Source organism: Rattus rattus, chromosome 2 (genome assembly GCF_011064425.1).
Source record: "Rattus rattus isolate New Zealand chromosome 2, Rrattus_CSIRO_v1, whole genome shotgun sequence".
In the NCBI taxonomy this organism is placed as follows: Eukaryota; Metazoa; Chordata; class Mammalia; order Rodentia; family Muridae; genus Rattus; species Rattus rattus.
In genome coordinates this window covers 611,163-626,685 of record NC_046155.1, presented here as the reverse complement: position 1 = coordinate 626,685, position 15,523 = coordinate 611,163, and the positions used below count along the sequence as shown (strand labels likewise).

At 56.3% G+C, this 15,523-nt stretch overlaps 1 protein-coding gene across 4 annotated transcripts in view; it reads left to right on the top strand.

Moving 5' to 3' along the window:
* The window catches only part of Macrod1 (mono-ADP ribosylhydrolase 1), a 144,231-nt gene that overhangs the window by 112,907 nt on the left and 15,801 nt on the right, over positions 1 to 15,523 (top strand). For 2 of the 4 annotated variants that reach the window (XM_032896464.1, XM_032896465.1), the window contains exon 4: positions 4,119 to 4,199. The exons of the other annotated variants lie outside the window; for them this stretch is intronic. In XM_032896464.1, the coding sequence (XP_032752355.1) occupies positions 4,119 to 4,199 (81 nt within the window). The remainder of the gene's footprint in view (positions 1 to 4,118; positions 4,200 to 15,523) is intronic. 4 annotated transcript variants of the gene reach the window in all.

The following is a 15,523-nucleotide window of genomic DNA, read 5'->3' as shown; positions in this document are numbered from 1 at the left end:
GCAGGAGACACAGCCATGTTCCAGACCCTCATTTGCTACGGGACAAAGTGGCAGAGCAAAGGGCTGCTGGGCCTCAGACCTCCGGGTGCTGAGCCGGAGTTAGGGGTTGGCTTGCGGGCTCACTTAAACGTCCTCACCTCCCAGACATCAGTGCTTCAACCAACTAGCTGGACCTGGCAGGTTTTAAGCTTAGAATACCGCTGAGGCTGGGCATGTGAGGAGCCATAGGAGAAGGGGGAGGGGAAAAGGGCCAGTGCCAGCCATGGGGCGGGGTGGGATGGTGTTGCCAGGCAACCTCCACGCGGCTGCCACCAAGGAGGGATCCTTAAAGAGCTGAGCAGAGAGGCTGGGCCACTGAGGGCTGAGGCTGGGCCTGCATACCAATGGCAGCCACACAGGTCTCCTCCCTCCTCCTCCTCCTTCTTCTTCCTTCTTCCCTCCTCCTTTCTCCCTCCTCCCTCCACAAAGTAGAGCTGGAGCTTGGAGATCAGGAGGACAAAGAGGAAGGCATCCGTGTCAAGAGACTCTGGTGCTGTCAGGGCAAGGGCCAGGCTGAGTTCATCTCAATCCCCACAGAGAAGCCTTGGATGTAGTTAGTTGGCCTACAGCACATCTGACACCCTCCACCCCAAAACCCCTTAACATAAGTCCTAGAGCCAAGACTGGGAGGGAACTTGGCCTCCTGGGCATGTCCCTAGCATTAGGGTCAGACATAACAGGTCTCATCTCTTCTTGACTGAGCAACCTTAAGCAGTTTTTGTCCCGGGAACCCTGAGGTGACCACAGAGAGCCATCAGCTCCGAAGAGGAGATGGGTCCCTGACAAAACTGTTTCCAGTAGCAGAGAAAGTCCTTCTTGTTGTCTAACTTGAATTCTCCTTGCAGAAAGCAGCCCCTGTCTTTCTTCTGTCTTTACTGCTTGCCTGGCTTCAGACAACCCTGTGTTCAGAAGCAATAGCAGTGCGGACTCAGCTGGGTGGCTGCTTGTCCCTTCCTCCTAGGATCCCTCCCAGCCATACAGGGCAGCTAAGTCTCTGGGGGTGAGTCTCTGAAGCAGGATGTCTGACCCAAGTCATAGACAGTGTTTTGTGCTTATGGGTGTCATCTGGATAAGAGTCCAAAGTTGTCCCTGGGACATAGGAGTCCTATGGAACCCCAAGAGGCAAGGGGCCTGCACTGGGTGGGTACAGGGGCGCTGCCCTGTAGCCCTGTAGCCCTGTGCAGCTCTTCCAGTCCTACCTTACAGCACAGCACAGCCTTCCATCCAGCCCCTGGCTCTAGCCCCTCCCATGGCTCCCCACGGCCACAGGGAAGAACCTTGGTCAGACCTGTAAACCTGGTTGCTCCCTCTGGCCTCAACTGAGTCACAGTGGTCTCTCCAGAGCTCCCTCCCTGAGACCCAGGGCCTCATTCTTCACTCCATCCGCACACTTCGCTGCCAGACCCCCCAGCACACAGACACAATGTCCGTTCAATGGATAAGCCATCAGCCTGCTTGGTCTGCAAAGGGTGGTTTTGTCTGGGAATGAGATGACTCTGAGTTCAAATCCCTAGAACTCACATTAAACAAAACACTACAAACCAACAACAATAATAACAAAATTGGGGCTGGAGAGATGGCTCAGTGGTTAAGAGCACCGACTGCTCTTTCAGAGGTCCTGAGTTAAAGTCCCAGCAACCACATGGTGGCTCACAACCATCTGTAATGGGATCTGATGCCCTCTTCTGGTGTGTCTGAAGACAGCTACAGTGTACTCGTATAAATAAAAATTAATTAAAAAATTAAAAAAAAAACCAAACCCCCTAGATATGGCCACAGGTACCCCTGTTACCACACACTGTGAGGGATAGAGACAAGAAGATGCCGGTCACCTCAGGTTTACTGAGAGATGTATCAAGGGAGTAAGGCAGAGTGGTAGGAAACAAGGGTTCTACTCTGGCTTCAGCATGCACTCCTCACTGGTAAGCTATACACGCTAACCAGTTACTATTTTTAATTTTAAAGACTTTGGGAGTGGGGCTTGGTTTTACTGGGGATGATGTTTGTGGCCTCAGGTTCCTAAGCAAATGTTGAATCACTGAAGAACACCCTACATCCCCATGTCAACCTTTGAGACCCACAAATGAGCCCTTCCTGCCACAGGCCACCTGCTGCTAATAACCCACCAGGCAGACGAGAAAGTGAGGCCTTCGTGAGGCCAGGGCATCAACTGCAAAGGAAATAAACTGTGATAAGAGGGATGTGCAGAGGGTATTAGTGCTCAGGGGAGGCTCCTGGAGGGAGGTGACAGTTCTACCTGCTGGATAAGACATAGCCAATTTAAGCAGAGCTGGGAGAAAGTGAGACACTGGAAGCCGCGTGTGCAAAGGCCCTGGGGCACGGCATGAGCAGGCCAGACCTATCTGAGGAAGAGAAAGGAAGACAGGAAATTGGGAGGAGCGAGTATGGGATGCAGCCGAGCGTTCATGGAAGAGAATATGGATTTTATTCTAAGTATAATAGGAAGCTATTTGAGAGGTTTAAGCAGGAAAGTGACATGATCTAATTTATATTTTAAAACGATCATCCAAACAACCACTTTGGAGAGCAATTTGGCAATAACTAGTAAAGTTAAAGATGCCAGCCTGCCCAGAGAAACGCCGGCAGACAAATGGAGTGGGCAAAGAAGCCCCTGCCACGTCTTGGAGAGGCTAGGCTGGGCCACCCCTCTGCTCGTGGAGAGAATGGGGGTTGCATGGTGGGTTATCTCCATGGGAGCATGCACCTTGACAGCGCAAACCCATCCAAATGAATGTCAGGGCTTACATACAGGAGAGTGAGATAGATACTCACCAGTCCTAGAAAACCCTTTTGCAGGGCACACACAGCCAAACTGGATGAATAATAATTTGTTATCTGGGACAGTGGTGGTGTTTGCCTTTAGTCCCAGTACCTGGGAAGCAGAGGCAGACAGATCTCTGAGTTCGAGGCCACCCTGATCTATAACATGAGTTCCAGGGCAGGTAGGGCTAACAGAGATACTCTGTCTTGAAACCCAAACCAAACCAAACCAGTAAAAGCAATAATGTGTCATCCCAGCACCTGAGAGGGCAAGGGAGTAGGCTAGCCTGGGCTATCTAGCAAGACTGTCTGCAAAAAGGTCAAAGAAGAAGCCTGTGTAATTTCAGGGCACTGATGGTCTAAGAGGGGGGCACCTTGCTGTCCTGTAACGTGTAGGTTTGCTGTTGAGGCTGGGTCTCTATCCCAGGCTGGTCTTAAACTAGGTCTTCCCGCCTCTGTCACCGCAGTACAGAGCTTATTAGAGTGCACCGCTGTGCCTGGTTTCTGCAGTGTTAGAGACTCAACGTAGGCCATCCTGTATGTTAGGTAAGAATACTGCGAAATGAGGTACAACCCCAGCCCATGGGATGAGTTTGTCAGGCTCAGTGGTAGATCTGTTAATGTTGCTATAATTGAATACCAGAGGCTGAGTGACTTTTAGAAGGAACAGAGATTTACTCCCATGATGGTTCTGTGCCTGGGAATCCCAGGGTATGACGCCAGCATCTGTAAGGGCCTTGTGCTTTGTCCTTATGGGACCCACTGCATCTCTTGGCAAGGCAAGGCAAGGCAAGGTGACAGCTTCAGTCACTCTTCCTCTCAGGAAGCCACACGTGTTGTTGAGTATGGTGGCCCACACCTGTAACCCCAGCACTTAGGAGGTGCAGGCAGGAGGATCAGAACTTCAAGGCCAGTTAACAGTGGAGACCCTTCCCCATGGAGCCACCAGCACTTTAGTTAGCATGTGTTCAGGCCTCAGCTACAAAGCTAGTTTGAAGCCAGCCTGGACCACAGGAGACCCTGTCCCCAAAATCAAAACCACCGCCACCACCATCACCACCAAAACACCCAAGGTTTAAAAAAAAAAAAAAAAAAAAAAAAAAAAAGCCAAGCCTCAGAGAGCAGAGGCCCACTGGAGGTCACCTGTCTTTGGCCATAGTAGGGCCTACCTAGAGCTAAGCAGAGGGCTCAAGACAGCCTTGGGGATGCCCACAGCAATGGACAGGGATCTCTAGCCTGGCTTTGCCCCACCCCATCCACTTGCTCTGGCTCCCTCCTCTCCCAGTTGGCTGCCCTAGGTCCCAGCCCCTCATTCCTGTGGATCTGGATTCCTGAGCTGGAGCCGACACCCGGCTGGCTGGGGCCCAAGCCATCTCCTGGTAATTGGGTTTCAGGGATGCTCTCGGATATGCTAATGGCAGGACAAGAGTGCTGCCGGGGCTCCTGGGGGAGGGGAGGCCTGCTGCAGCTGGGGGTCTGCAGCCCTACAGGACTCCATGGGGGAAACCAGGCAGCTGGATCCAATCCCAGCCGGGGGTGTCCCACCCTCACGACCCTGGGCAAGTCCCTCAACCTCTTTGAACCTCCTTCTATGCACAAGTGGCAAAAATGACAGGAATCCGTGCAGGGTCCCTGGGGACAGGTGGGAGAAACGAGGCCACTGGAAGCACCTGGCTGAAGCCGCCCAGAGGGCTCACTGGCCCAAGGCTGTAACTGTTCTTTGGTTCTGTGTTGATGGTCCCAGCAGGTGTGTGAACAGGGACCCTGCAGGGCCTGAGGCTGAGGGTGACTTACCTCTCTGGCTGCTTATTTTGTCCCTAACACAAGGCCAACCTGGAGAATGGATGCCAAGAGTCAGCTGAGCTGGAACTGACTTGGGGCTGCTGACCTTTGGGCTGGCGAGGGTTATCCAGGAGCTCCGAAGCCCGGCAGTGACAGCCCAAGGAACCCAGGCAGGAAGGGGTGAGGCCCAGGCCCAGGCAGGCTGAGCCAGCAGCCAGCTAACCTACTTCCATCTCTAAATGTCTGAGTCGGCCGCTTTTTTAGGGATGGGGGGATCCTGAGGCACAGGAATGGAGACCACAGAGCGGGACAGTCAGGGTGAACAGGCAGTGAGGCTTCATGAAGGGTGAGATCTGCGACCCTCATTCGAGACTCTGGGAAAACTGAGGAAGGAGGCCAGGGACTGGAGGAGAGCGGGCTTAGATTTGGGCAGTGTGAGGCAGGCATGACTTGAGTTGTGTTTATATTTTATTTCATAATTATATTTTATATCTGCTCAGCCCTGGGAGCAAACAAGCCAAACCATTGTGAGGCTTGGTAAAGTGTAAGCTCCAGAGTTGGACCAAGCAGAGTTTGGATCATGTTTCTTCTACCTTAGTCAAGAACGTATCTGAGCCTCAGTTTTCCCATCTGTAAGACGGAGCTGCATATCCAACATGGCCACACAGCTCTCCCTAGGAATTGGTAAACCTGTCTTCATAGTTGTTCACCTTCTCCCAGCACCCTAACTCTCATGCTTGCCTGATCCCCAGCTATGGTGTCCATGTGTCCTCTAAAAGATCATGTGAGCTAGAATCCGTAGCCCCAAATCCACATACTGATGGTGTTTGGAAACAAGCGCAGGGCCTTTGAGAGCTGAGTAGGGTCAGACAGGGTCATGAGAATGGGGCCAACGGTGGGGTTAGCAGCTTTTGTTTCAGTCGAGATTACATGTATTCCAGGTGAGCTCCACTGTATAGCCAAGGCTAGTGTTAAACTCTGGTGAGCTGCACTGTATAGCCAAGGCTAGTGTTAAACTCTGGTGAGCTGCACTGTATAGCCAAGGCTAGTGTTAAACTCTGGTGAGCTGCACTGTATAGCCAAGGCTAGTGTTAAACTCTGGTGAGCTGCACTGTGTAGCCAAGGCTAGTGTTAAACTCTGGTGAGCTGCACTGTATAGCCAAGGCTAGTGTTAAACTCTGGTGAGCTGCACTGTGTAGCCAAGGCTAGTGTTAAACTCTGGTGAGCTGCACTGTGTAGCCAAGGCCAGTGTTCTGCCTCCTAAGATGCTGAGGTTACAGGCGTCTGCCACCACACCTAAAGGCACCGTTTTGTTTGTTCTGTTTTGTTTTGGGGCATTCGTACTTTAACATCAGGACCCATGAGGGCCTGATTAAACGACTCCATCAGCAGATAAAGACACAGAGGGAGGCCCCAGATCACAGGTCACAGCTGGGGGCTTTAAGATCACCCCTGGCAAAGGACAGGGCACTGGCTCTTTTACTCAGGACTCTGTCCTGAAGCAAGTCACTTCCATTTCCCCGCCTGCGAATGGGGCAGGAGGGGGTGGGGCAGGAAGGGGTTTGTGTCCATGTTAGGGTGGCTGTTGAAAGCCCGTGTGACAGCTGGCTGGGGATGGATTTGGTAAGAAATAGCAGCTCTGTGCCTCACAAGGCCTTCTTCTTCCTGTGCACTGCCAGGCCCAAGCTGACACAGCCTTGCTTTTTCACCTTAGCACCCACACCTTGAAGGACAGTGACCTTGGCCTGGGGGGACAGAGCTTTGTCCAACATGGTGAGCGCTCGCCCAGTTGGAGGAACCTTTGAAGTCTCTTGTTTTATCTTCAGAATCCAGCGCACTTTACATCCTATTCCATCCGTGGGTGTTTCTAATCTAAAGCATGTTTTAAACGACTCACCCTCTTGGAACACGGATCTCTGCCGGAGGCCTGTGGGAGGAGGGGAGGAAACAGCGCCTTCCCCTGAACAGAGCTTAGGGGGCAGCTGTCAGTCTATGTGGCAATGGGACAGAGCCTCCACAGAGTCCTCCTTGTAGGTGGCAGCCTTGCTGACAAGCCGTGAGGACTCTTCAGGAGTGAGACAGGGTCACGTGGGCAGGCTGACCTCGGCAGTGCCTATCTGAGGCTGTAGCTCCCAGAAGCACACCCTGCACACGGTCAGCTCCAAAGGCCCCTGGCCTCCCCTCCCCTCTGGTTTTCCCTCTTCTTTCATGTTACCTCAGCCACAGGCCCCTATGCTATACCTCCAGGCTAGGCTTCTGCCGCAGGGTCTTTGCACAGCCATTCCTCACCTGCTGTGTGTTTCTCAAGCCAGCTTCCCCATTCAGCAGGTCCTTGCCACACATGAGACAACCTGCCAGCCCTCCCCTACCTTCCCTTTGATTGCCTTCATGACCTCTGGTGCTAACTAATTCTGGTTCAAGTTTATGCCTGTGTAGCTACTGTCACCCTGGAGTGAGCTTGGTGCCAGCGGGGGTCCACCTTCACCCCAGTGCTCAGCTCTCAGTAGCAGCAGAAAGATCTTTGCTGAAGCTGAGGTCTGACTCACTCAGGAGCAATGGAAAACAGGCCAGTGAGGGCTCAAGGGTTGAGGGGAGCAGCTCAGTTCCCCGGCCGCTCGAGGCAGGTGAGGCCGGGATGCCAGGACAAGGTGCACATACAGAGCTCAGGCAGACGACATGTGGAGGGAGCAGCCTCCTGGGGCATGTGCAGAGGCTGTGCCAGCTTCAAAGTCACCGCTGTGCCTGCTTGCCCAGACTTTTCCTGGCCCAGGCACCTGCTCAGCGCTTTCCTCGGGTCACTGGTAACTGACTCTCCTCTCTGCGTCCCTCTCTCCCCTCTCCCTCAGAGGGCCACCCCCTCCTCCCAGGCATGAAGGACTTAGTCCCTGTCTGGGAAAGCCAGAAGGTCACTCGGCGGCTGCTGGCCTCGGACCAGAGTTTGTTGTAGCACCATTTCCTACTCCTGGTCTCCCTGAGGGGCTGGCTGGTGAAGAGCCTCACGTGGGGGAGCTGGCAGACCTAGGTTCAGTCCCCGTGCACCCCACACAGTGGGCTGAGTGACTTGGTGTACACAGTCCTTAACTGTCCAACTCTTTCAGCTGAGGTCCGGCCTGGTGGCACACCTTTAATCCCATCAACTCGAGCAGCCGAGGCAGGAAGATCAAAAAGTACCAGGCCAACCTGGGATACAGAGTGTGTTCAGACCAGCCTGAAAGTGAGACCCTGTCTAAAAACAAGATAATAACTGAGCCTTGGTAGCACACGTCTTTAATCCCAGCACTCAGGAGGCAGAGGCAGGCGGATCTCTGCGAGTTTGAGGCCAGCCTGGTTGACAGTGCAAGTTCCAAGACAGCCAGGGCTGCACAGAGAAACCCTGTCTTGAAAAACCAAACAAAAACAAAAACACCAATGAGCTGGGGATATAGTTTAATGGGAGAGCACTTGCCTAAGCATGCAAGAGGCCAATAGTCAGTCCCCAATACTGAAAAAATGTCCTTAGACCCTGCTATGAATGAGAGCTCGGTGATGGAACTGCAGGTGTGGCATTTCTGATGCTAGTATTCAGACGGCTGCTTATCTGAAGAATAGCGAGGTGTAGGGATGCTGGGGAGGAGTGTAGGGATGCTGGGGAGGAGTGTAGGGATGCTGGGGAGGAGTGTAGGGATGCTGGGGAGGAGTGTAGGGATGCTGGGGAGGAGTGTAGGGATGCTGGGGAGGAGTGTAGGGATGCTGGGGAGGAGTGTAGGGATGCTGGGGAGGAGTGTGGGGATGCTGGGGAGGTGGGGAGATGTGGGGATGCTGGGGAGGGTGTAGGGATGCTGGGGAGGGTGGTGTGGGATGCTGGGGAGGGATGCTGGGGAGGGTGTGTGGGATGCTGGGGGAGGGTGTAGGGATGCTGGGGGAGGGATGCTGGGGAGGGGGGGATGCTGGGGAGGATGTGCAGGGATGCTGGGGAGGAGTGTAGGGATGCTGGGGAGGTGTGAGGGATGCTGGGGAGGTGTAGGGATGCTGGGGAGGAGTGTAGGGGATGCTGGGGAGGAGTGTGGGATGCTGGGGAGGGTGTGGGGATGCTGGGGAGGGAGTGTGGGGATGCTGGGGAGGGTGGGGATGCTGGGGGAGGGGATGCAGGGATGCTGGGGAGGGTGTGGGATGCTGGGGAGGGTGTAGGGGATGCTGGGGGGGGTGTAGGGATGCTGGGGAGGAGTGTGGGGATGCTGGGGAGGTGTAGGGATGCTGGGGGGTGGTGTGGGGATGCTGGGGAGGGTGTGGGGATGCTGGGGAGGGGTGGGGATGCTGGGGTGGTGTGGGGATGCTGGAGGTGTAGGGATGCTGGGGAGGAGTGTGGGGATGCTGGGGGGTGTGGGGATGCTGGGGAGGAGTGTAGGGATGCTGGGGAGGAGTGTAGGGATGCTGGGGAGGAGTGTAGGGATGCTGGGGGGGTGTAGGGATGCTGGGGAGGAGTGTGGGGATGCTGGGAGGGTGGGGATGCTGGGGAGGATGTAGGGATGCTGGGGAGGTGTGGGGATGCTGGGGAGGGGGGATGCTGGGGGGTGGGGATGCTGGGGGCTGGAGGGTGGGGGATGCTGGGGAGGGTGTGGGGATGCTGGGGGGGGGATGTGGGGATGCTGGGGGAGGGGATGCTGGGGATGCTGGGGGGGGGAGTGTGGGGATGCTGGGGAGGGTGTGGGGATGCTGGGAAGATGTAGGGATGCTGGGGAGGGTGCAGGGATGCTGGAGGAGTGTGGGGATGCTGGGGGAGGAGTGGGGATGCTGGGGAGGGGTGTGGGGATGCTGGGGAGGAGTGTGGGGATGCTGGGGAGGAGTGTGGGGATGCTGGGGAGGAGTGTGGGGATGCTGGGGGGAGGTGTAGGGATGCTGGAGGGACGTGGGATGCTGGGGGGAGGTGTGGGGATGCTGGGGGGAGTGGGGATGCTGGGGGGTGTAGGGATGCTGGGGGAGGGTGTAGGGATGCTGGGGGAGGGGTATGAGGGATGGACTGGGGATGGGATGCTGGGGAGGGAGTGTAGGGATGCTGGGGAGGGTGTAGGGATGCTGGGGGGGTGTGGGATGCTGGGGAGGGTGTGGGGATGCTGGGGAGGGTGTGGGGATGTGGGGATGCTGGGGGTGTGGGGATGCTGGGGGGGAGTAGGGGGAGGCGGGGGAGGTGTGGAGGGATGGTGGGGGGGTGTGTATGTATGCGGGAGGAGTGTAGGGATGCTGGGGAGGGTGTGTAGGAGTGTATGCTGGGGAGGAGTGTAGGGATGCTGGGGAGGTGTGGGGATGCTGGGGAGGAGTGTGGGGATGCTGGGGGAGGAGTGGGGATGCTGGGGGGGTGGGGATGCTGGGGGAGGTGTGGGGATGCTGGGGGAGTGGGGATGCTGGGGGAGGACGTGGGGGGATGCTGGGGAGGAGTGCAGGGGATGCTGGGGAGGGATGCAGGGGCTGGGAGGTGTGGGGATGCTGGGGAGGGGATGCTGGGGACGCTGGGGATGGGGGAGGGTGTGGGGATGCTGGGGAGGGAGTGTGGGGATGCTGGGGAGGGATGCTGGGGGGAGTGTGGGGATGCTGGGGAGGAGTGTGGGGGTGGGGGGGGTGTGATGCTGGGGGGGAGTGTAGGGATGCTGGGGAGGAGTGTAGGGATGCTGGGGAGGAGTGTAGGGATGCTGGGGAGGTGTGGGGATGGGGAGGGATGCTGGGGAGGTGTAGGGATGCTGGGGAGGGTGTAGGGATGCTGGGGAGGTGTAGGGATGCTGGGGGAGGAGTGTAGGATGCTGGGGAGGAGTGTGGGGATGCTGGGGATGCTGGGGGAGGTGTGGGGATGCTGGGGGGGTGTGGGGATGGGATGCTGGGGAGGGTGGGGATGCTGGGGAGGATGGTGGATGCTGGGGATGGGGGAGGGGGAGTGTGGGGATGGGGATGCTGGGGATGCTGGGGGGAGTGGGATGCTGGGGAGGGTGTGGGGATGCTGGGGAGGGTGTGGGGATGCTGGGGAGGAGTGTGGGGATGCTGGGGAGGGTGTGGGGATGCTGGGGAGGGATGTGGGGATGCTGGGGAGGAGTGTGGGGATGCTGGGGAGGAGTGGGGGATGCTGGGGAGGTGTGGGGATGCTGGGGAGGTAGGGATGCTGGGGGAGGAGTGGGGGATGCTGGGGAGGAGTGTAGGGATGCTGGGGAGGAGTGTAGGGATGCTGGGGGGGAGTAGGGATGCTGGGGAGGTGTGGGGATGCTGGGGAGGAGTGTGGGGATGCTGGGGAGGTGTGGGGATGCTGGGGAGGGGGGGGATGCTGGGGAGGGATGCTGGGGGGAGTGTAGGGATGCTGGGGGGGGTGTGGGGATGCTGGGGGGGGGTGTAGGGATGCTGGGGAGGGTGTGGGGATGCTGGGGGTGTGGGGATGCTGGGGGAGGGTGGGGATGCTGGGGAGGGGATGCTGGGGAGTGGGATGCTGGGGAGGAGTGTGGGGATGCTGGGGAGGAGTGTGGGGATGCTGGGGAGGTGTAGGGATGCTGGGGAGGTGTGGGGATGCTGGGGAGGTGTGGGGATGCTGGGGAGGAGTGTGGGGATGCTGGGGGGGTGTGGGGATGCTGGGGAGGAGTGGGATGCTGGGGATGCTGGGGAGGGATGCTGGGGGAGGAGTGTAGGGATGCTGGGGAGGTGTGGGGATGCTGGAGAGTGTGGGGATGCTGGGGAGGGTGTAGGGATGCTGGGGAGGGAGTGTGGGGATGCTGGGGAGGGAGGAGTGTGGGGATGCTGGGGAGGAGTGTGGGGATGCTGGGGAGGAGTGTGGGGATGCTGGGGAGGGTGTGGGATGCTGGGGGAGGAGTGTGGGGATGCTGGGGGAGGTGTGGGGATGCTGGGGAGGGTGTGGGGATGCTGGGGGAGTGTAGGGATGCTGGGGAGGTGTGGGGATGCTGGGGGAGGAGTGTGGGGATGCTGGGGAGGATGGGATGCTGGGGAGGCTGGGGAGGAGTGTGGGGATGCTGGGGAGGCGTGTGGGTATGCGGGAGGGGTGTAGGGGAGGAGTGTAGGGATGCTGGGGAGGAGTGTAGGGATGCTGGGGAGGGGTGTAGGGATGCTGGGGGGGAGTGTAGGGATGCTGGGGAGGAGTGTAGGGATGCTGGGGAGGAGTGTAGGGATGCTGGGGAGGAGTGTAGGGATGCTGGGGAGGAGTCTTATACACATCTAGATGTGTATAAGAGACAGGTGTAGGGATGGTGGGGGAGTGTAGGGATGCTGGGGAGGAGTGTAGGGATGCTGGGGGAGTGTAGGGATGCTGGGGGGAGGTGTGGGGATGCTGGGGGAGGGTGTGGGGATGCTGGGGAGGAGTGTGGGGATGCTGGGGGGAGGAGTGTAGGGATGCTGGGGAGGAGTGTAGGGATGCTGGGGAGGAGTGTAGGGATGCTGGGGAGGGATGCTGGGGAGGAGTGTAGGGATGCTGGGGAGGAGTGGAGGGATGCTGGGGAGGAGGGTAGGGATGCTGGGGAGGAGTGTAGGGATGCGGGGGAGGAGTGTAGGGATGCTGGGGAGGAGTGCAGGGATGCTGGGGGAGGGCAGGGATGCTGGAGGAATGTAGAGATGCTGGGGGAGGAGTGTAGGGATGCTGGGGGAGCAGATGGGAGCCTCAGACTACAGGTATACCTGAGTATGTCTCCTGGAGAGGGCAGGGTGATTTCTTCAGGCACAGTTGCTCGACCTGAGAACCTGGAACTTGGCACAGGGAGGCACTAAGAGTTGGGAGAGAGATGGAGTAATGTGTTGGTGGGGGCTTGCCTGGGCCCCATTCTATATCCTGAGAACAAAGGAGGGGCGCTCCTTACTCATGAAGTTCAATGGGCTCCTGTTGACAGGTTTGGGGGTTACTTTTTTTTTTCCTTGATGGTGCTGGGGATGGAACCTGGGACCCTCCTGCATAGGAAGCTAGGCTCTACCTCTGAGATATACTCCCAGGCCTGGGACAGTTTTAATTGGGAAGCTGAGATAAAATAAAATTGGTTCAGGGGGCTGGAAAGATGGCTCAGTGGTTAAGAACACTGACTGCTCTTCCAGAGGTCCTGAGTTCAAATCCCAGCAACCATATGGTGGCTCACAACCATCTGTAATGGGATCTGATGCCCTCTTCTGGTGTGTCTGAAGTGTACTCATATATATTAAATAAATGAATAAATATGGCAGTGTCTCCTCAGAGAGGTGAACAGTGCATATGCCCTGTCCAACAAACTCACAGCTGTCATATAGACTCTTTAATTCCCCACCCTACCTCCATTAAAAACATTTTAAAGGGCTGGAGAGATGGCTCAGCGGTTAAGAGCACTGACTGCTCTTCCAGAGGTCCTGAGTTCAATTCCCAGCAACCACATGGTGGCTCACATCCATCTGTAATGGCATCTGATGCCCTCTTCTGATGTGTCTGAAAACAGCTACAGTGTACTCACATAAATAAAATAAATCTTAGGAAAAAAAACATTTTAAATGCCATCATGTGACTTTTTCAGAAATATATTAATATTACAACATTTAAAAACATTTCCTGGGGTTGGGGATTTAGCTCAGGGGTAGAGCGCTTGCCCAGGAAGCCAAAGGCCCTGGGTTCGGTCCCCAGAACCAAAAAAAAAAAAAAAAAAAAAAACCATTTCCTGGGGACTGGACATGTGGCTCTTACCTGTACCCCAGGATCCTGAGGCAGAAGGATCAAGAACTCACGGTCCTTCTCCTTTAGGTACATACTGATTCAAGGCTAGTCTGGGCTACATGAGTACCCCTAGACAGAAAGACAGACAGACAAAAATGAGACATTCCTGTACAAGTGAAGCAAGGCAGGGTACCACCTTTGTCCCTGAGCTTCCTCTGATCTTTAGTGGCACTTGCTAAACTCTCGGGGGTGGGGGTGGGGGGCTGGCCCTCTCCCTCTCACTGGCCAGTGGCCACCTGCCAGTACCTAACTAGGCCAAGAGCCCAGCCACAACTTGGGAGTCCCTACTCTGCCATCCTCAGGGATGGCAGTCACAGGGCAGAGTCCAGCCAGGGCCTGAAAAGGTGGAAGAGAGGTGGCAGGTCACATGAGCTGAGGGTGAGCACAGCAGGAAAAGAAGGTAGGGGGAACCTGGGCAACAGTGGGAGGCTTTGAGTGAGGCACCGCAAATCTCAGTTTTCATCAGTCAAAGGACTTAGCACTGAGTGGCGTGAGGGGCACTTCAAGGTCACGGGACTCAAAGCCAGCTGGCTAGATTCAGCAGAGTGTGGTAAAATCATCCCCATACCTGTCCTCGGAGTCTCATCTGCAGTGTCGATGAGATGACAAGCAGCCCCTACAGGGGGCAGGGGATCAGGTCTGTCTTAAAATCAAATGTGCGCCCGCTGGCCTAGACCTGTACCCTACGATCTAGAACTTACACGCCACCAGAGCTGAGAGCTGCTTTGACCCACTCTGCTCTGCCAAGCCCCTTGTTTAAAAGCTAGATGCTTAGACTGGGCATGGGAGTGCACACCTCTAATCCTAGGACCAGGGATGGAGAGGCAGGAGGATCGCTGCATATTGAGCTTCAAGACAGACAGCCAGGAGCACACAGAGAGACCCTGTCTCAAAAATTAACAAATAAAAAGCTGGATACAGGGGGGAGGAGAGAGAGGGAGAGGACGAAGGGGAGGGGGAGGGAGAGGAGGGGGAGGAGGAGGAGCAGGGGAGAAAGAGGAGGAGGAAGAGGAGGGGAGGAGGAGGGCTGAGGAGATGTTCTGCAGTTAGAGCACTTGCTGTTCTTTCCGAGGGTTGAGTTCAATTCCCAGCAAGCACAAAGGTGGCTCACAATCGCCCGCTGAGGGACTCCAGCAACTCTCCTGGCATCATCAGGCACACACATGTGACACACACAGACACAGAATAGTAAGTAAGTCCTTTTTTTTTTTTTTTTTTTGGTTCTTTTTTTTGGGCTGGGGACCAAACCCAGGGCCTTGCGCTTCCCCTAGGTAAGCGCCTCTACCACTGAGCTAAATCCCCAGCCCCAGTAAGTCCTTTAAAAATAAGATAGAAGCTGGGTACTGTGGCACGTGCCTGTGTCCCCGGCTGTTGGGAGTCTGAAACAGGAGAACTGTCTGAGGAGTTGTGGCAGATTGGGCAGCATACATAGTGAGACTGTTTATCTCGAGATAAACAGACATCTAGCAGTATCATTTAATGCTCCCTTAATGTGCACAGAGTCCTGAGTTCCATCTCTAGCACGGAATAAAGGAAGCACCGGGGTTCATGTCTGTAATCCCAGAACCCCAGAGACAAGAGGATTCAAAGTTCAAGGTCATCCTTGGCTATTTAGTAAGTTTGGGGCCAGCCTGGGCTGTGTGAGACCCTGTTTTTAAAAACGATAAACAGAAACAAAAAGCCTCTTTTAATGGGCAAGTTGGCTGATCACAGATCCTCTTTTCAGGCCAAGAAGGTGCCAGGCTTCATCTACCCTTGCAACACCTGGCCCATCCCAGGCCTATCCCTCTCTCAGACCCTGACTGGGTGGACATCAGGCATTCACTTGCCTCTCTCCCGGGTCAAGACCACACAGAGCCTGGATTTAGAGCGTCAGGGAGGCGGGGTTAGTGTCCTCTTTGACTGGGGTCTGCTGCACCCAGCCCAGGTCTCGGCCCCTCCTCTCCTGCCCCAGCAAGGCTTCCTGCCAACCCATTTGGCACTGTGCCCTCTTTGAGCAGGAGCCAGCTTGTTTGCAGCCGGTGTTAATTAAGAGAGAGGTGGTGGGGGGAGGTGGGAAGGGCCGTGGAGGGCAGCTTCCGACAGCCGCCAGCGTTGCCCCAGGGGCTCAGAGGGCTTGAGTCAGGCCTGGACCCACCTGAGATGCCTCATCTACCACTGCCGGGTTCCCACGCGGGACTGCCGGAGTGCGGCCTCTCAAGTTTGCAGCCAAGCCTGCTGGGCGTGGAGCAGTTG